The 18877-nt window shown below is 54.0% G+C and overlaps 6 protein-coding genes across 6 annotated transcripts; 2 read left to right on the top strand and 4 right to left on the bottom strand.

Annotated features, from left to right (window-relative positions):
• Window positions 1-1483: 1483 nt before the first annotated feature.
• PHACADRAFT_152576 (uncharacterized protein) lies at window positions 1484-2391 on the top strand (the record flags this gene model as incomplete). Its single annotated transcript, XM_007400732.1, has 1 exon — window positions 1484-2391. Exon 1 carries the CDS (start codon window positions 1501-1503, stop codon window positions 2389-2391), a length of 891 nt encoding a protein of 296 aa, XP_007400794.1. The 5' UTR covers window positions 1484-1500.
• An 8-nt stretch (window positions 2392-2399) lies between these two features.
• Window positions 2400-3914, bottom strand: PHACADRAFT_129797 (uncharacterized protein). The gene is made up of 9 exons (XM_007400731.1): window positions 3811-3914; window positions 3729-3761; window positions 3655-3671; window positions 3533-3604; window positions 3438-3481; window positions 3324-3382; window positions 3157-3274; window positions 3079-3108; window positions 2400-3026 (listed from the first exon to the last, which is right to left on the bottom strand). The coding sequence occupies exons 1-9, from the start codon at window positions 3904-3906 to the stop codon at window positions 2890-2892; spliced, it is 606 nt and encodes a 201-aa protein (XP_007400793.1). The 5' UTR covers window positions 3907-3914; the 3' UTR covers window positions 2400-2889.
• A 122-nt stretch (window positions 3915-4036) lies between these two features.
• Window positions 4037-9166, top strand: PHACADRAFT_263859 (uncharacterized protein). Its single transcript, XM_007400730.1, has 14 exons — window positions 4037-4121; window positions 4180-4276; window positions 4335-4408; window positions 4456-4639; window positions 4699-6122; window positions 6174-6214; window positions 6262-6351; window positions 6405-6626; window positions 6675-7046; window positions 7102-7277; window positions 7330-7584; window positions 7636-8587; window positions 8647-8806; window positions 8862-9166. Exons 1-14 carry the CDS (start codon window positions 4106-4108, stop codon window positions 9074-9076), a joined length of 4278 nt encoding a protein of 1425 aa, XP_007400792.1. The 5' UTR covers window positions 4037-4105; the 3' UTR covers window positions 9077-9166.
• A 176-nt stretch (window positions 9167-9342) lies between these two features.
• PHACADRAFT_200465 (uncharacterized protein) lies at window positions 9343-10520 on the bottom strand (the record flags this gene model as incomplete). Its single annotated transcript, XM_007400729.1, has 4 exons — window positions 9343-9690; window positions 9748-10111; window positions 10192-10406; window positions 10461-10520. 4 exons carry the CDS (start codon window positions 10518-10520, stop codon window positions 9343-9345), a joined length of 987 nt encoding a protein of 328 aa, XP_007400791.1.
• A 644-nt stretch (window positions 10521-11164) lies between these two features.
• On the bottom strand, window positions 11165-12596 carry PHACADRAFT_263857 (uncharacterized protein). Its single transcript, XM_007400728.1, has 2 exons — window positions 12198-12596; window positions 11165-12145 (listed from the first exon to the last, which is right to left on the bottom strand). Exons 1-2 carry the CDS (start codon window positions 12495-12497, stop codon window positions 11504-11506), a joined length of 942 nt encoding a protein of 313 aa, XP_007400790.1. The 5' UTR covers window positions 12498-12596; the 3' UTR covers window positions 11165-11503.
• A 1933-nt stretch (window positions 12597-14529) lies between these two features.
• Window positions 14530-18741, bottom strand: PHACADRAFT_263854 (uncharacterized protein). The gene is made up of 23 exons (XM_007400727.1): window positions 18607-18741; window positions 18444-18549; window positions 17804-18384; window positions 17638-17743; window positions 17518-17585; window positions 17410-17462; window positions 17307-17362; window positions 17238-17254; window positions 16861-17189; window positions 16709-16811; window positions 16523-16649; window positions 16350-16458; window positions 16274-16295; window positions 16194-16207; window positions 16086-16134; window positions 15987-16032; window positions 15869-15929; window positions 15789-15809; window positions 15695-15733; window positions 15499-15629; window positions 15186-15428; window positions 14757-15121; window positions 14530-14701 (listed from the first exon to the last, which is right to left on the bottom strand). Exons 3-23 carry the CDS (start codon window positions 17945-17947, stop codon window positions 14651-14653), a joined length of 2154 nt encoding a protein of 717 aa, XP_007400789.1. The 5' UTR covers window positions 17948-18384; window positions 18444-18549; window positions 18607-18741; the 3' UTR covers window positions 14530-14650.
• Between the last annotated feature and the right edge of the window lie 136 nt (window positions 18742-18877).

Below are 18877 nucleotides of genomic sequence, written 5' to 3'. Positions count from 1 at the left end.
CCCATGATGCCTTTGAGGTGGTGCAACCGGCGATGTGTGTGATGACTGCGGAGGAACACGAAGGCGGATGGCAATGAGTGCCTTGCGGTCGTTCTTCGTCCAGTCAGGGACGAGCGCAGTGTCGGTGGGTATTTTCTTAGTGCCCTTGGGATATTCTAGAAGATCCATCCCGGTGAGAATGTCCTGGACAAGGATGCTCCAGCCAAAATAATTCTCCGTGCCCTTCAGAAGCTCAATCTTCGGGGTACTGTCCATACTGTCTGGAACACTGATCGTCGGCCGTGCCTAGATAGAGTTCGTTCTGGACGACGTGTGATGTCACAGGGTTGATCAAGGTTTGATCAACAGCGGAAAGGGTTCAGGACGACCCTGCAGTGATGTCGGTGACCGTAGATTATAGCGCGGGGCTCATAACCTGTTGTAGGAATCTTTGCGCAGGCGGGGGATTCACAAATAATGTACGATAAATTGTCGAAATATTACACCGTGTTCTTTTATAGCTATAGTATTTCCTAATCTAATCATAACCAATGAAATGTCCTTACAAAGGTGAGACTAGGTACAAACGAGTCGGGGTGTCAAACGAGTGCCAGCGTAGAGTGCTCTGGGCGTGTCACATCTAAATAAAGAAACCATGACGCAGAGCGCGTCATGTCAGAGAGCATGGAACTACGAAGCGCATCAGCGCATTGTCAAATCATCGGGTACGCGCCTCAGATACAACAACAGGTACCAGCCCGCCAAGGTCTGCAGGCTTGTGCCAGCATTCTGAAGCATCTCTCTGAGGCGCTGTTTTGTCATACTGGCCCATTGTTCTCTCTCCAGGGCAGGTAGTGCAGCGCGTCGGGCAGGCGGCCCTCTCTAAACCTCACAACCGTTGTTAACGGTCTTTATTTGTCCTGTACAAATAGGGCTGCCTGATTTAGAAGCGGGCGGGGCTCGACGGCGGGATGGCGGGATGGGAGCAGATCTATTTACAACACATGTCTCGCGGCGAAACTACGGCATCAGCGGAAAAGCCGTCCACCCCTGCAGCGACCGTGTGCTGGCTCGAAACCATCCCATCCCATCCATTTTAGAATTGAGCACGCCTCATTGCTTGTTAAATCCGCCGCCATTTCAGTAAAGCATGAGTCTCTCCGAATATACATGCTGGATAATTGCATCTTCCAGCTATTGACTCAGCTGGTCACCTGACTGATTTGTAAAGCTCGGGACTTTCCGAGTTAGTATATAAGGCCACCTATCCTGCTACAACTTCCCAACCTAACTCTAATCACAACCATGACCTCAAGTGTACACCCCATTCAAGAAATTGTGCCACAGGACATGTCTGCTGGATATGCGCTCACTCGGGCAGCTGAAATAGTGCCCGTTGAGTATCCGCCGCTTCGGGCAGCTGAACAAGTGCCCGCTGGCTCTACGTTGCCTCGGGCAGCTGTGAAAGTGCCCGTTGAGCCCACCTCGCCTCGGGTGGCTGAACAAGTACCCGACGAGTTCATGTCGTTTCGGGTAGCTGAACCAGTACCCGTTGACAGTGAGCTAGGCGAATCTTTGGCGCAGCCGGTCCTAAGTGCACAGCCACTCCGTAGCCAGTGCGGAGGGCGCGACAGCGCCCTCAGACGCCGCGGTGTTAGCATTGACATCACAAATGTCTATGGTGTTGTCAACTTTACAATCATCGCGCCGTTCTACACAGCAAATACCAACAACCGTGTCGTTGTGACGTCGCCCGGTCGCGACGCGACGGATGTGGACTTATCGCTGCGAAGAGCGAGCATGCTCAAGGCAGATGGAATGCCAAGTCGTGCTATGCCGGCCCCTGAGGAGAGACAGAAATGGTGGAAGAAGAAGCTCGGGATGTTCATTGTGAAAGACGTCCTCGTCGACGAGCTGGATAGGAATCATCACCGTTGGCCTAGGCATGCTATCGTGCAAGGCCGACTGCACTCGTTCCCCGCCGGGTACACACTCATGTATATACCCCGGTTGAAGGACAGCGATCACAAGGACGTGTATTTGTACAGCACAGACGGCAAACGTAAATGGCGCTCGCCGGAAGAGTTTGGGCCTCATCTTGCTTGGTTGCTGACAGGACAGCGGCGCGATATAGCCGGTCGGTGCGTCTGCGAGTGTTGCGTCTGCATCAAAGCTAGGACGGGAGAGTCACCTAGGCAGAGCAACATTACGCGCCGTTATGAAGATATCGACAGCTACTTCGCCGCGCAGTCAAGTATGAAAGTTGCCAGACGGCCCAAGGCAAGGAAGAACGCACCCCCCAGCAATGATAGCCTTTCGATCAAGCAGATCATTGCAAGGGCCAAAGATTATTCGAAGTGGAAAACAAGCACAACGAGCCTGGCGGCGGAGAAGGGCGTGGGAGAAAGATAATGGATACTTTTCGTTATGTTTATCGTTTCATTTACTTCGGACTTCTACTATCCATTCACGAATTCTGGCCAACAGGAGGAAATTACTTCGCAGCCGTTTGGCTTGTTCTCTACGAGACAAAACTTTCACCTTCAACTGTTTCATTAGTTTCCTTCTTTCGCTCTCGGAAGGGCTATGGGAACTTGGATCTGAGGCCTCCCCTCACGGCATCACGGACCCCCTTTGCACCGAGCGAGTTCGCACGTTGAGCTGTCTCTGTAATGTAGTCTGCGATTATCTATTTCATTACTCCCTAGCTATCATAACTCCCCCTCCTTTTCTGTTCTTTTGGTGGGGGGGGGTCAAACGAAACATAGACGCTGTGAAGTCATTTGCGCTCAAGTGAAGTCCCCATATTCCACATAGCTATATCCAGAATGTGAGCAGCCGTACGATGCGCGAAACCAAGTGTGAGATGCAGTGCCTGTATGATTTTGAAGGATATATCGCGGTACACCCCTACCGGCGGAACCGTTCCCGTTCTGCTGCGAGGTCTTCGCCCCATTGCTTAACTTCGGGATGCTTAAGATGCGGCAGACTGCTGTCAAAGAATGACTGTAGGGTCTTCATGTCATGGTTCCTTTCATACTCAAACGCTGCAAAAATGTCAGCGTCCGTCAGAAGGCAGAGATGTATACCACCCCGCACCTTGGGAAGCCATCTCGAACCGATCCAGATCTTGTTGGAAATCAGTACATGAGTCGCAGACAATAAAGATAATTTAACCTTTGACAAAACGCGCTTCCGAAGACTCTTGTGCTTCGTACTCCTGCCAAAGCGCACGTATGCGCTGAGCTGCAGGGCTGTCGTGTAGCATCTCGTATACGAAGTTATCCATCGCTTCCTGTGCGCAAGATAAGTCGATAACCACGGCTGTATTCACCAAGACGTACTGCTTCTAATCTGCGCTTCTCAGCTTTAGGGATCCCTTCTCGTGGTGCTATGTCGCCAACTGCAGAAGGTAATATGAGGTCATCGTATGGTGCAGACCCTGCCAGAAAGCGTGCCTTGTGCCTCAGCTAAGTCATGTACCAGAGCCATCATAACACATCTACAGCGTTTTAAGTACAAGGAAGATAGAGGACAGGATGATGTCCCCTACTTTGATATGTCCAGGGACATGTCCGATGTGCACATCGCAAGGACGGCCATCCGGTACATGTGATCTGAGATGCTACGAGGCTTCAGCACTTCACACATAGTAAAATAAGTATAGTGGCGCACCTCTCAGGTCCAGGAACCTACTGGCGCGTACACGCTTAGACATTTCTTACTCATAGTCAGACGGATGGACAAACATTATGGTCAACCCATCCTGTGCGCTTCTGCGTCTGGACCGGTGTCAGTTTCACTGCCGGGGACAACGCAAAACCCTCCTACCTTCAACCTTTCAAGGATGTGGAAAAATTCAAGCCTATCGACTGCAGCATCGCCGCTTGACTTGTACAGGGGAGGAAACGTGCGGGCAGAAGCCATGAAAGCGGAGAAGTGTACAGACGCCCATGGCACGCTGTGGGCGTCTTTGACATACCCAGGGACGGCAGTGGGCGTGATCACTGCTCCTGCCACCTCCAATCACAATCCTTCACGCATCCCAACCTCTACACCTCGGTCCTGGTTTTGACGGAGCGAGAGGGGACTCTCCACGTATTTCCTGCCAGATACTTTAACTCTCATGCAAGACGAGCAGGGTACGCATGCATTCCCGCAGCCAGTCCGAGATTTCAGCTTACAACACTTCGTGCACAGATACATGCCGGATTTGCAGCGCACCAGCCGAGCCAGACCAGCCACTATACCATCCCTGCAAGTGCTCTGGAACGATACGATACATACATCAGGACTGGTACGTGCTCTCGGAGCAAGACAAAAACGTTCGCTGAACGGCGGCACACGACCTGCAGTCTCACAACATGGTTAGCTCATAGCAAGAAGAAGTCGTGCGATGTTTGCAAGCATCCATACTCGTTTACGAAGGGTGCGCTTGATCCCGATAATTTCTGGAGCATGCTGACGTGTTCTCAGTATATTCGTTGGAAATGCCGTCGCGGCTGCCTGTGGCCCTTCTCCTACGTCGACTAGCACAGCAATCAGTGACTGTCTTGTTATTTGTTGCGAGGGCAGTCATGGTTGCGCTGATTTGGTTGGCACTACTTCCATGGGCGACAATCTGGACGTGGAGAGTGTATTTTGCATTGGGCGATTCGACGTAAGTAAATACGCCCTTCATCTGTGGTCCCTGATCGAATAGGCATCATCCCTCGGTAGAGCCTGGTGGATTAGCAGTCGACCGCGGCCGCCTCAAACTACTCCGGTCTCCGAGAACAGAACCTTCGTCGCAACTCATACCAATCTCAACGACACTACATCATGGCCCATTTCACTCTTGTCTCATCCAGTCATCGTGTCGGTATCCGCAGACATCGTATCCGGACAAATCATTGCAACCGTCATAGTCGTCGCTTTCGTCGCTGTCTTTCTACTCCGCGAATGGATTTCTCAGAACGCCCGCCCCGGAATCTTCGACGATGCAGAAGGTCCTCCAGAACTTCAGGACGCCGAGCTCCCGCCTCCCGCTCTTGCTGCCGGAGAAGCTGCCCCTGGAGAAGCCGACCCCGAAGAAGCCGACCTCGGAGAAGCTGAACGTTTGGCCGTTGAAGCCCCCTTGCCGCCGACGATCGCCGCCCTCGACCACGAAACTCGCAACCAGCTGAACAAGATAGCAGAAGATCTACGAGCGAAGGCAGCAGAAATAGAGGCGAGGCGTGCGGAGTTGAGGACAGAGCTGCAGGCGAAGACACTTGAGCGCAGGCGGCGGCGGCGCTCTTGGGACGAGCAGTGCACTACTTCCTCTACGTCTGCTGTTGCTGGTGACTCTGAGACTTCCGCCTTTGACTTCGACCCTGCGGCCTCAAATGACGAAGAGGAGGCTCTTGTGCGACAAGCACCAGCCGACTTTAAGATGGATTTTTCAGGCTGGACTCCTTTGGACTGGTCTCATATCGACGCTGACGGCTCGTCACCTCTGGCAGAGATACCCTCGGCCGTCTCTGAGGCATCATCAGCCCCTCAGACACCATCTAGACAGCGTCCGCCTCTCTTTTCAACTGCTATTTTGCCTGACAGAGACAGCTTATCGCCTTCGCCAATGTCTACCAGCTCGCGTGGTCGGACACCTCTCGCTTCTCCGAGCCTGGCGACGTACCGTGCTCCGGAAGAGCTCGAAGCTGGACCATCGAAGTCTCTAGAATATTTCCCTCAGCATCAAAGAGAAGAGGAATTCTCTCCTAACGGAGGCTCTGGGTCTACCGAGCGGGAGTACGACACGTATTTCCGAGACCCCGAGGCCAAGGAAGATAATACTTTGGGCAAAGGCAAGGCGCCTGCTGTTCAAGCAGCACCGTTGCACGCGAGACAAGACTCCGAAAGCGATCACGACATGCCCGGTTTAGCGCAGATAACGGACGCGGAATCAGACGATGGTGAAGAGCTCGAAGAGGAACGTCATGCTCAGGCGAATATACCTGATCCAGAGCCATTCAATCCCTTTGATGCGGAAGACGAAGCTGTCGAGGGAGATGACGAGCAACTCATGGATATTCGTGAAGCATTGGCAGAACCGAGGCAGGAGTTCCCCGATCCTGAGGAGGGCGATGTGGGCATGGAGGACGATATGGAGGGTGCTTTGGAAGGTGCGTTGCCGATGTACCCAAATTCTCAAATCACTCATCGGTCTGTGCCAGCCATCGGATTGCGCGGACCGATATTCGCGGTCTTGCAGAACGTGAGTCTTCCTCCTTTCTACGTCAATTATTACTGATCCGTTTTCAGGCTGCCCTCATGATTTTCGTTCTCAATGCGACTATTGGAATTGGTATCTGGTTGCCTTTCATCGTAGGAAAGTCGCTTGCCTTACTCTCTGTATGTGCTGCGTTACGTTCCTCATCTGTGCTTGCTCACGTTTCTCATGCCAGCTGGATCCAAAACGGCTCCTGTACATCATTCACTTCCCTATCCGTGCCATCCGAATCATCACGGATCCAGTGGTTGACTCATTCATGTTTGTGCTCTCACGGCTAATGGCACCGCTCCTGTGGCGCGCCGTCGGCCCTTGCCTGTCGTTCATCAAAGACTTCATGTCCAATATTCTTGGACAGCAGACTACCGACAAAGGCATTGAAACGTTCTCCGTTATGGTAGGTGCTTAACCATCTGCTGAGTCGAGCCGTGCTCATCCCACGTAGTTGAACCGGACAGCGGAAGCAGTTACACGATCTTTCGCCACCTTGCTCTCGGCCTCTGACACGCCCGTCGTAACTCAGCCCACTCTCGTCGATAGGCTGCTCGCACCCGATTCCGCCTTCATGCGCCTCGCCGAGCCTTACTTTGCACCTATCGGCGAAACACTCAGGCTTACCTGGGAAGATCTGAAAACGAGTTGGGTTAGGTTGGCCCTCGGAAATGGCACAACGGAGAAGATTTTCGCCGTCTCGCTCGGCTACATGGTCAATGCTGTTCTTCTTGCGCTATACCTGAACGTCGTCACGACTGGCAACATGAAGAATGCCGGACGTGCAATGAGAAGCGCTATTCGGCAACAACTATTGGTAGTTAAGGTGGGTAATGCGTTTGCCCCGGTGTGCTGAGCTGGTGCTTACTCTTCGTCATTAGGTCGCTGCATTCATTATCATAGAACTCGTCGTTTTTCCTCTCGGATGCGGGATTATGCTCGACATATGCACTGTCTCTCTGTTCCCGCAAGGTAGCCTCCGCACTCGGCTTGTCTTCCTGGCCCATGCTCCACTGACGTCCGCCTTCTATCATTGGGTCATTGGTACTATGTTCATGTAAGCACCATGCTTTACGATTTATGGGAACGATGGCTGATCCTGTGGGCAGGTACCAGTTTGCTGTCCTGCTCGCTGCGTTCCGAACATGTCTTCGTCCGGGCGCGTTGTGGTTCATCAAGGACCCACAAGACCAGAATTTCCATCCTATCCGAGAGATACTCGACCGGCCAGCTCTCGTGCATGTACGCAAGCTCCTCATCAGCGGGATCATGTACGGCTTCGTCATCGCTTGCAGTGTTGGGACAGTATCAGCTATCCTTCGCGTGTTTAGTCGGACCATCATGCCGTTCAGGTGGAAGCTTAGGTGCGTTACCACTGCTGCGTGGTCGACAAGCGAGAGACTGATTCCTCCTAGGGAGCCTCTTTCTGTGGTTCCTATCGACCTTCTGTTCCTACACCTGGTCTTGCCCTATACTTTGCAATACTTCAGGCCAAGGAAATTCCTCAAGCAGAACAGCCTCCGTGTCTGGAAGTTCATCGCCAAACAACTGCGGTTGTCGTCATATCTGTTCGGGGGCCGTCATCCCGACGAAGAACTCTCTAATCCGCAGCTGCCGCTCGCTGACGAGCAGAAACAGCCAGCTACTGTGATTGGGACGTTCAGGCGTGTACCCAACACCGACAATGTCGCTCTGGCGAAAGGTCAGGCCGCAACTGCTGAAGTGGACGAGGAAGGTCGTCCAGTCAGTGACAAAGAGGCCCGGCTCATGCTACTCCAAGACACCGAGGCGGAAAACAACAAGAGGAACATCAAAGATGATTATGTCATCGCATACATGCCACCTCACTTCCGGTACCGTGCTTGTACCTTCGTCGCTGCTGTCTGGATCTTCTGTTCGGTTTTCCTCGCTTCGGCACTTGCGATACCCATTTTGCTCGGCCGTGGATTCTTCAGACTCTTCCTGTCCTACGACGTCCACGATGGCTACTCGTTCGTCGCCGGCTTCTACCTGCTCTGGACGTGCTGGCTCGTGAGCAATGCGATCAATCGCATGGACAGACACCGGCAACGTCGCGGCGGCGATCAACAGCGCGCAGATCTTGCTCTGTACTTCATCAAGCGCAGCTTGCTCTGGGGCGCGAAGGCGGCATACATGGCGCTCTGCCTTGGGTTCGTCATTCCGACGTTGATTGCCATCGTCGTGGAGCTCTACGTTATCTTGCCGGTGCGACACGAGTTCCAGCCCGAAACGCAGCCGCGCATACGGATTGTCGATATGTGGGCCCTTGGATTGTTGTACACCAAGGTTCTACTTCGTGTGCAGAGGATGCAGCCCATGGGGACGATCGCAAGGGGCGTTCAGTCGGTTAGTGTCCTCTCCATCTTGTCTTCATAAATTCATTCACTGATCGCTTATGTCGACAGATTCGTCGTAACGGATGGACGCATCCGGATCCGGTCAAAGCTACAAAAGAGGTTATTGCTCCGTTGACCGTCGGCCTCTTGGGCATGATATTACTTCCCCCAGCTGTTGTCTGGGTGGGATTGAAAGCGACGGGACTCCAAATGAACGAGAAGCTTTTGTGTATGTATATCTTTCTCCCTTCAAGTGCTCCATCCTGACGTCCTGCATCACATAGACCTGCATATCTACCCCGGCATCTGCACTCTGACCGCAGCTTGCCTGGCCGCCGTCGCTAGCTACGACGTGATCAGCTCCTGGTCGCAGACGGTCCGCGACAAGGAGTTCCTCGTTGAGATGCGCCTGCAAAACTTGGACCCTGGGCAGGAGGCTCAGGGCGAGAACGACACGACGGAAGACGGACCCATTGAGGACGATGCTGAGGACTTCTAATTTTTGGTTAAAAAGACCACCAACATCCTGTAGAACATAGCATTATAACGCATATAGTGGCCTGTAGCCGTGTATTAACATAATTTATCGGAACACATACGGAGCTGGTTTGAGTCAGTCTCATAGCTACTCTCTCTCTCCCGCGGTTATGCTATGCTTATGACGACGGGTCCCTTCTCAATAGCAACATACACAGCATCTTCTAGTGGTTATCCTTACAGCACAAGTCTAGTAATACATCGTCAAGAAAAGTTGGGCTTGCCGCGTCATTCTTCCTGCAGGATAGCGATCGTAGTTGTCTGCTTCGCCTGATCGTCGCCGGCCCTCCCACTCTGCGCAAAGAAGGTACTCCAGGTCATCGTTTCCAGCATGGGCAGGTGTGATGCGAGTGTTGCCGCAGCTACGAGCTCCGTCCGCCTCACTTCGTCGGCGAACACCTGACAGTCGCCACAGAGATCGGGTCCAAAGGGTGGTGTGACGTCCGGAGTGGGCGGGAAGCGAAAGTCGCCTGCGTGCTCGAGGTGGTCGTAGAAGAGGTCGAGGGGCGAGAGATAGATGCCGAGGTGCAGGTGTCTCAGCTTGTGGAGGTGCTTCAGCTCTTTGCCGAATGCGTGCTGTGAGGTCATGGGTGAGCGCGCAATGGAAATACACCGGGACATATGTGCTTTTACCGCGAGGTGCTCGGCGTTGCAATAACTGTTCGGGATCGGCGAGTGGACGGTGTGGCTCCCGGCTTCGTCGTAGCAGTTCCAGCAGCAGTCAGGCAGCAGGCGGTCAGAGCAGCGCAGAACCAGAGTGTCGAGACGCGGGCAGTAGGTGGCGACCAGAGAGAGCAGATAGGTCGTGATAGAAGGCAGATAGAGCAGCTCGAGGCGAGTAACTTGAGGAGGCATGCAGGACAAGATGAGTTTCGCAGAAGTGTGGTGTGTATGCTGTCCTTCCGCGTCGAAGTCGATGGTAACTGTATGCAGATTCATAAACGTTACAAGGTTTTCTGGGTTCACATAGAGCGCTATGGATATCGTATCCATGGTCCTGGAATTAGCAGATATATGCGCATATATGCGCCTCAGTGTCCGCCCAAAGCGCATGAGGAGCATTGCAAAAACACGAACCGTGTCCAGGTGCGGACTCCGGGTATTTGGCACAGTTTAAGCCAGTGTGACTTGGACTTGACAGTGAGCAACGAGAAGTATTGTCTGAAAGCGATATGGCGAAACCGATGACTAGCGCAGGAAAAGCCCTCGATTGTCGAGAAAACCGGACTGTCCAGCAACATGAATGCAACAACATAGTCGATAATCTCAATTGGCAGAGATGGGGCGCGTCTCTAAAGAAATAGATTAGAGCGACTCGTGCTGCGAAAACGTTGGTAATTGCTCACCTGTGCAAGCAAGCCTAACTTCAAGCATTGAGCACCAGTCGGCGCTGCCAGCATGGACATCGCAGAGGCATGCACAAGCCGGATCTAGGATGAGCCTGATCTTGTGATCTGCAGCTACAGCAAGTCCGAGAGTCTGAGATAAAGGTGAGCGAGAGAGCGAGAAAGCGAGGAGACACTTCTCTTAAGTCCTCGGGTCGTTCCGGCATCAATCACAGCCTAAACAGGAAGGCTACAGCGCTGTGGCGTTTCCCTCCATGATCATTCATCGGTACTCTAGCACCTCTCACTGAGACTGCGGAGTAAAGATTGGCGACGAATAAGCGAGGATTCACTTGTTCAGACTCCAGGCAATTTGGTGAGTGCAAATTCGCGTCTTTGCGCGATGACACGTGCTAACGGGGAAAGCGAAGACAATGCTGAGTCGATGACAAGACGCGACAGATAATACCAGGCTTACCGCATGCACGTCAATACGCTCCTGTTGCGTTTTGAGTGTAGATGGCAGTCTCCTTGCGTAGGATGCGTCACTGCACCGCGAGATGAGATGAGGAAGAAACCTTGATGTAGTGCCGATCCGTCGCCAAAACGTACTGTCACTTCGATTCTGTCTGCCTCCGCCGCTCGCCACCGATTTGCAAGCTTGAGACATCACATACTCGAGATCACTGTACATTCCATTGCGAGCACCCTTCCTCTCTTTTTTTATTCATGCCCGACGAAGCAGGTACGAGCAAGCAGATATGAATGCGTACAACGAACCACGCTCGCCAACATTTGCGAGCAGGGTCCAACAAACAAGAGTACAATAGTCCAATAGTCCCTCCAGGTCTCTCCTGATTCTTCCCCTTTCGGTGCAGCACCGAAGGCTTTCCCGGTTAGCCCTGCGCACAGCGCCACTGGACTGTGCCGGGAGAGCCCTGTCTCGGTGGACGCGACAGCTGACTTGTATCAGGTGCGCGCCGCAGATCGTCGTCTAGGCCAGACCATGTCTTGTGCGGCCGTTTGTATGTTCGTCGTCTCTCCTCGAGGTCCGCCCTTCTGTCCTAGTCCACGTCCGACAACTCCCGTTTCCTCGAGGTCGCCGCCCTGAGCCAAGCCTTTGGCTTTCCAAGGTTCAGCTTCACCTTCTTCCACTGCGGGCTCGTCTTGTGCGGCAAGGCGCACGCCACCAGGTCCAGCAAGAGCTGTTTTCGGTTGAATTTTTCCGCCGCGGTCCCTCCCTGGTTTGGCTCGGGGAGGGGACCCGAGATGCAGAGCCTCTTTGGTGCCACGTAGCTCTGCGCTTCCGGCTCTTCGCTGTACGAGCTCGAGAACGCAGTGGTGCCACCGTTTTCCGTGTCCTCACAGACGACGACGGATACGGATACGGACGGCACAGGAGCGGGCATGCCTTCCGCCAGCGGGCGATACCCTTTCTGCGACTCTTCGAGGATGTCGCATATGGTATCGCGGAAGGACTCGATGGTGTAGTGTTCCCGAATCTTCGCCACGTAATGCGAAAACACTTGGTCTCTTTCCGTGACAGCGGGCTCGGGGGCTGTGTCGGTTTGGGGCTTTGGCTGGGGGACGGAATCACGAAGGGGAGAGGGGGCTGGAGATCGTTGCCTGGAAACCGACGCCGCACTCGGCTGCCGGTGCTTCTTGGCATCGATCAGCTTGATCTCGGCTGCAACAGAGGCCTGCTTCTACTTCACGTCAGTACCCATTGCGCCACAATATGACATGGCAGGAGCTGACCTCTTTTCCAAGCTTGAGCAGCTGCTCCAGTTCGTCGTTGACGAGCGTGGCCTCGTCGTCACTGGGTAACGACCCCTTGGATCCACGCCCAAGGAGCCTTCGGGACCGTGGGCTGGACGGCGCCAGGGGCGGCGCATTGGCGGGCGCGGTCTTCAGAGAGTACGCCGAGCGTGCCTCGGGGAACCGGGCGCGGTCGGTCGTGGCGAGGATAGTGAAGAGGTCGCTGTACTCGATCGTGGCGAGATGGCGGAGGCCGGTCGCCGACATGGCGGTGGGAACGGCTTGGGCTTGCGACGACATGGCGAGTGCTGCGTCTGTGCTTTGTAATGCAGGCTGATGATGCGCTTTGAGCAGCTTTTGGATAGGCCGAGAGGGGTTGCGACGCTGCGCTTTCGCTGGCCTGGTGGGTGGGGGGAGGGAGAGGGGGACGAGTAACGCTTCCAGTCACCGCCACAACGTGTTTCTGACGTACGGTATGGGGGTATTTGGACCGGTGTTTGTAGGGCCGACACGGGGCAGGCGGAGCGCTGGCATGTCCTTTACCACGGCGAATCCTGCTCTCTTTCTTGGGGCGGCGGCCCCCACAGGCTCACAGGCTCCACTAGCCGGTCTCTTACATTATCTTCCACTTTTTCTCGAGTACGGATACATCAAGAAAGCCCTCGTTGGGCTTTAGGTACCCTGGGGCGCCACGGAACGCAGCGTGGTTAACGCCGCTTTAATTTGCACCGTGTTTATCCGAACAACGCGTCAATCTCGGTAGTGGACACGTCTGAGATTCACACGCGAAAGTTTGCCAGCGAGCTCGCTCCCACCAGGTTTCTGGCTGGCGTATGTAGGTGAATAAAGGACGCGTATCTATTGCAGTGCGCACTGAGAGGACTGCAACCAAGAACAATTAATGATGTCCATTGCGATATATAGGCATGATGTCTCTTCTCGACGCGGATCAAAGAAGGCTATGAATCGCACGGATAGGCGAATATGGCAAGTTAGAAGAACGACGCGAGAACCAAATAACCCGCAGTTGAACGAAGGGCAAGGAGAAACGAACACACAGACCATACTGACTTGGAAATTGGCATGAACAGGGTTGTTGGAGCAGACAAGTCTGTCGCACGCCGTACGTCTTTTCGATTTGAGCCTTGCATTACTCAGACTCGGCGGCTTCGGCCTCTTCACTGGCATTTGGCCGCAGTGCGGCAGCACTGGTTTGCAGCTCTTTAATCAGCTTTGGTATCGTGAAATTTCGACCTCGTTGGCGCTGGTTGTCATGCAGCCGCGCCTCTCGGCGCGGGCCCCGTGGGGCTCAGTCTCCGCGGAGGAGGCTGAAGAAGGTGAGTTCCGTAGTCTTCGAGTCCTCTCCGTCTGCGGCAAGACCGGCAGCGGCATTGCACTCACGGCGCGCCTCGGCGTCCTCGAGAGGGACATGGGTCTCCTGCGGCTCGCGGACGGGCGCGCCGCGCAGGCCGTCGCGGGGAGACTCGAGGCTGCGCGCGCCACAAAGTGCGTGCTTAGAGTTCCTGCGGAACTCTCGGCCTGCATCGGACTCTGGCATGTCGGTAATGGAGGCATTGACCCCAGCCCAGCCAACGTCAGACGGCTTGGGCCCGTCGGACTCGTTGGCCGCGACCGCAGCCGGCTCGCCGAAAGTCCTGGTCGCTGATACGGGGGACAGTCGATCTGGCGCGTCGCCGACGGCTGGGGGTGTGTCTGGAAGGTCCTGTGCGGGGAAACCACCGCCCTCAGGTGCGTCGTTGAGCCAGCTCTTGATATCGGCTGAAGAATCGTCCGTGGCAACGTTCTCTCAGGCTCGGCCGCCGATGCCCCGGCGGCGTCGGCCTGTTCTCTAGTCCAAGCCTCGAGGACGCCTTCCCAGACGAACACGTTCTCAAAGTCACTGGTGGCCTTCGTGTTCTCATACACTGGAACGGCCTCTCCAATTTGAATTGCACAGGCCGCGTATCGAGCGTTCGGAAAGAGAGAGCGCGCACGCTGCGTAGTTGTCGTACCGCGACGCGTCGCCTGGCTGGAACGCGTCGAAAATCCCGCGGTGCTCTTCGTAGCGCGGAGACGCGCGGTATGCTGTGGTCGCTGCGCCGCGTGATTGTAAGGCGTACTTTTGTGCCGTAACGAAGAGCAGACTCGGTGGAGCGATGACTGAGAGCGTTACGTCCATGCAGGGTGAGCATGGGCAAGCTTAAGCCCGCCGTGATTGAGAAAAAGCACTCGTGATGAGAGAATATTCTCTGGTCACTGACTTCAACATCCTATCATTAACTACAAACCTCTGTCATTGACTCAAATTTAATGTCAGTGGTCATGGCACAAACAGATAGTAGTAGTCCACAGCAATACAAGTCGAGTTGTTTCAAGACTGAGATACGTCATAAGCCATACGTACAGGAGTTTCGAATTCTTATTCGAGCTCCACGATCCCTACAAGATCTGCATCAAGCGGTAACATTTGCCACGGGGAATTCACCAATCCTGAGCTTGGTAGACTAATCCATGATTATTAGAATTTGCATAAATAATAATCCGTTAGAAAAAGCTTACCCCGAACGGCGAGAGGGTAATGTTCTTTGCAGGCCCAGTGCACTGGGGGTTACTCGGTGGAGGGCTGGCGAAGGTGTCACCCGCCACGCTCCAGTCGATCTCGCACGCGATGGCGGAGATGGTCATCGGCGGCAGACCGGAGTCGAAAATCGGAGACGGCAAGCTGCCGGAACTCGGTGGAGAGTTGTGGAACTGCAGCGACGACGTGTCGATCGCGTACTGCCACTGCTCTGTGGCGTCGAACTCGAGGTCGACGGCCATGGGCTGCTGGGCGTTCTGTGCCAGCACTTTGGAAGAACGCGAGATGTCGAAGGCGTAGTGGAGCGGGCCCCGATGCACCGCAACTGAGTTGTGCGGTCGCGATTCTGCAGGGACGGATGAACCATGACTTGAGAAAAAAAATTGTCGCGGAAGGAGCATCGCACTCACCAAGGGTGATCTCTGCAGGAAGGTCCAGCACGATCTTGGTGGTCCCGGCCTTGACAGAGACCGACTGCAGGCCATTCGAAGGGGAGACCGCCTCGGGCGCTTCCCCGTTTACAGAGATGGTGCCGTTCGAGACCCAACTTGGGATGCGCACTTGGTACGTAAACGCACTCTGAGCCTCGATCGTCGTGGTGAGAGTGTCGCTGAACGGATACAGCGTGTCAACGGTTGCAGTGACAGAATTTCCTAAGGGAAGGACAGTCGGGCCGCGGGCGGTCAGACAGATGTCAGGGCGGGCGAGAACGCACGAACGCACCATTGGCCAGCGTCGTCTGCGTAGAAAAGGGGCCCAGGTAAACATGCACAAGCGAAGTTTTGTCAGGAGTCGTGACGAACGCGTTGCTGATGAACTTTGGCCAGCCCTGAGGGTGGTTGACAGTGCAGCATCTTCACGCGGATGAGAGCGCTCAGTAGACTCGCACGGATCGGAAGGTTTGCCGCCGGACACTCACGGATAATTAGGCTCCAGACCGAATACATTAGAATAGGACCTTTCTCACTCCGTGAGCGCTGTTCGTGACGCAGAGCAGAGGGCAAAGCGCTCACCCATCTGTCGGGAAAGGATCCCTGTATACCCATCCCGATCAGTTTCATCAGCAGAGCGAGAGCTAATCTCCCATGCTTACGGCGACATGTTCTTTGCTGCGATCTGGTTCTGCTGCTGCAGGTATTGCCGAGACCACATGTCTGCGCCGACCCTGTCAGTTTCAGCGTTCAACACGAGCTCATAGATCGTGTGCTCACTTCCTGTCAGTTCGGCAGGCAGCGCATTGTAGGCGATGCGTTCAACCTGAGGTCTAGGAGTAAATGCGGAGATGTAAAGTGAAGAACCTTGGAACTTACCCTGTCTGCGAATTTTGGGTCACCAATTACTTGATAGAGGTAAGACCCCCTTCACGCCATCAAGGTTCAATTAACGACGATCGACACCGACGCAACACGGAGGCTTACGAGAACATGGTTTCCTGCAAGAACGTTCGCCCTAATTGAGAATCTCGCGGCACACCAATGTGAAGGTGCTAGCGACTTACCACTACCAAACACAGCTCGGTTCTAGACGGTCGAGTAATTAAGCACCCCTGATCACGTGACAGATGAAGAGCTCACCCTCGAGCCGCCTCTAGACCCGCCAGGTACTCGTCTGCCGCGTAGATGCCTGAGGGCCGTCCGTGGTACTGGAACAGCAGGTCCCACCCCAAGCTCGCGGCGTCCAGGTCTGTTCGGAGATATTGTTCTCTAATCAGCGTGGCTTCTGCATCGCAAAAGAGAAGCACACATACCTGACTGATTGTGCGAGAATCTGTACGTTGACGGTAGGGCTTTCAGTCCTTCAGCCATATTAACGCCGTGCCAGGTCAATACGGGGAACGGATTCGTCAGATTCTCGACTGCACTCTTTGGGAAATACTGTGGTGACACAGGTTATTAGGGATACCATACACCTTATAGAGACACCAGATACTTGCCTCTTCCTTGAACACATCCTCCCAAGGATCGCCAGTAGTCTTGAGCATCATCATAGTGTCAAGTAGCAGATCTTCGTTTCCGTCAGGATAGAAGTCGTACAACCTATGCACCGGTATGAGCTCCTGCTTGTTAGGCCAGGATACCCACGCACCATTGCAAGGTGATGACAAAGTCTTCCCAGCGGGTATTGGTCCAATCTTCAAGGCCTTCACCGTTGTGCAACATCGTGTTGGAGAGTTGCACAAACTTGTACAACGAAGGGACGACACGCGTAGCGAGCGACGAGTTCGCTTCCATCATCTGGATAGCGCCAAAAAAGAATGGGTAGCGACCCCAGAGGTACCGAGGCTTCGTGGTGTTCACTTCGGGACCGAGCCACCCGGTCGAGTCTTGATGGTCGATGACGTAGTCGAGGAAGTACTGCGTCTGGTTCTGAATTGTGGTATCGTCGATGAGGATCCCGTTCGGAACCATACCATTCTGAGAAAAGCTGTCAGAGGCGTTCAATCGAGCAGTGGCGATACTCACAAACCAGTAGCTTCCGGCTGTGTATACGACGATTAAGTATAAGAGACATGTAGCTTATGTGGCGCTTGCCTTCTTCCAGGTTTGAGTAATACGATGTCCCCCCAGTCCAGTCAGTGTCGGCAACACTAAACCAATTTAGCTCTGGTCAAGACAGTGGCTGAACAATACGTACTAGTCATAGAAGTCACGTTCATGCCCAGCTAGACCGTTCGTTTGCACCATCAGCTATCGACGAAGGAGTTAGCAAACTATCAATCAACTCTGGTACGAAGAAACCCACCTGGTCATAGAGCCAACCTGACGGCTTAACCTCTCCAAGAAGTAAATTCAAGAACTGCTTCGGTGCGACTGGCAAACGAGACTTCAGAGCCGTATTAGGAACAACAGCCGTCGTACTCACGACCAGAAGTCTGCGACGAGGCACCAGGAAGGCGTACAAGAGACAGTAGCGCTGTGATGATAGAGAATGACCACCGCATGTCGCCAAGAGTCGCTCGTGAGCTGAACTGCAAGATATCGAAGTCAGCCAGGCCTTTAAATAGTCGAAGGACGAAGGCCGTACGTACTCCATTACCCCATCCAACGATTACCAGTGCAGATAGAACACAAGTTAGAGTTACGCAGATGACCGCGCTCATGGTTCTCTGCTTGTGCGGCGAGTCCTTCCATCGGAAGTCTTTTGCCAGATGACTGCTCGTTGAATGACGCATACTGCGAGCTCGCGGACAACTGAAGTGCTTCCTGAGAGTCACAGGTACGCCCAATGCCCCTGCCGACAGAGGTATACCGTTGGCTATTGGCCGTGACAGAGAGATCAGCCAGCGAATCGATAGTACAGTACCTTCGCCAGGCCCACTTTGGTGACGTCTCGTCTAAAGCCAGACTACGTACGCTCCAAGGACACGCTACGTGCGGGCCGCGTCCGGTCCGTCACCTTCTGAATCGTCAATCTATCGTCAATAGACCGCAAACACAGCGGCTTCAGGAAGTAAGTATATCAATTGTACAGCATGCCGTAGAGCGGCGGCCGGTCTGAGATACGCAGTGAGACAAATAGAGTTGGCAAGAGCCGTATTAGTATTTTGTAACCTTGTCGTCCACTGACGCGGCCACGCCACAAAGCCAGGGAAGAAGAGCGGCCTCCGCACTGTAACAAGTCAGAAGAGCACTGGTGAGTCTTCAGACAGAGTGATTATTGAGACCTACTTATGCACGTGTTTATGCAGAGCGTTTGTTCGTGGAGGATTTTTGCCTCGTACCATGTGCACTTGCTTCTGGGCTGATCCTTGGCGCGTGCATTAGTTCCTACGACCTTATGGTACCTATCAGCTGTCGCGCGCTCGGAGTAAAGAGAAGTTGAGCCTCATACCTCAGCCATTTCAGATAGCGAGAGGTGATGGGAATAGATCAAGGCGTTCGGCTGGAGGCCATGCGGTCGCGACATACCATCTCAATCGTCCAACTTGCTCACTCATCCAGGTGCATAACTAGAACCGATGTCGACAGCATGCTCTCCTTCGTCTCAAATCCTGAAGACTGCTGATGACGGCGGGAGGGAAGAAGGCAGAAATCCGCGGCGTTCGAATTGGCGTGGATATTATTATGGGCGGCCATCACATTACCGCTTGCTCTGAGGGCGC

The sequence above is a fragment of the Phanerochaete carnosa genome (assembly GCF_000300595.1).
Source record: "Phanerochaete carnosa HHB-10118-sp unplaced genomic scaffold PHACAscaffold_11, whole genome shotgun sequence".
Taxonomy (NCBI): domain Eukaryota; kingdom Fungi; phylum Basidiomycota; class Agaricomycetes; order Polyporales; family Phanerochaetaceae; genus Phanerochaete; species Phanerochaete carnosa.
This window is presented reverse-complemented; position numbering and strand designations above follow the sequence as displayed.

Excerpts from the sequence above, each read along its gene's own strand:
- PHACADRAFT_129797 (XM_007400731.1), bottom strand. The coding sequence starts at position 3,906 with ATGGCTTCTGCCCGCACGTTTCCTCCCCTGTACAAGTCAAGCGGCGAT. Across the intron at positions 3,383-3,437 it reads TGACTTAGCTGAGGCACAAG|TTGGCGACATAGCACCACGA; the intron begins GCACGCTTTCTG and ends TACCTTCTGCAG. Across the intron at positions 3,109-3,156 it reads GGAAGCGCGTTTTGTCAAAG|ATCTGGATCGGTTCGAGATG; the intron begins GTTAAATTATCT and ends ATTTCCAACAAG.
- PHACADRAFT_263859 (XM_007400730.1), top strand. Across the intron at positions 4,640-4,698 it reads TTTGCATTGGGCGATTCGAC|AGCCTGGTGGATTAGCAGTC; the intron begins GTAAGTAAATAC and ends ATCCCTCGGTAG. Across the intron at positions 7,585-7,635 it reads CCGTTCAGGTGGAAGCTTAG|GGAGCCTCTTTCTGTGGTTC; the intron begins GTGCGTTACCAC and ends GATTCCTCCTAG.
- PHACADRAFT_263857 (XM_007400728.1), bottom strand. The coding sequence starts at position 12,497 with ATGTCGTCGCAAGCCCAAGCCGTTCCCACCGCCATGTCGGCGACCGGC. Across the intron at positions 12,146-12,197 it reads TGCTCAAGCTTGGAAAAGAG|AAGCAGGCCTCTGTTGCAGC; the intron begins GTCAGCTCCTGC and ends GACGTGAAGTAG.
- PHACADRAFT_263854 (XM_007400727.1), bottom strand. The coding sequence starts at position 17,947 with ATGCGTCATTCAACGAGCAGTCATCTGGCAAAAGACTTCCGATGGAAG. Across the intron at positions 17,363-17,409 it reads GAACGTGACTTCTATGACTA|TGTTGCCGACACTGACTGGA; the intron begins GTACGTATTGTT and ends AAATTGGTTTAG. Across the intron at positions 15,122-15,185 it reads TCCTGCAGAGATCACCCTTG|AATCGCGACCGCACAACTCA; the intron begins GTGAGTGCGATG and ends CCGTCCCTGCAG.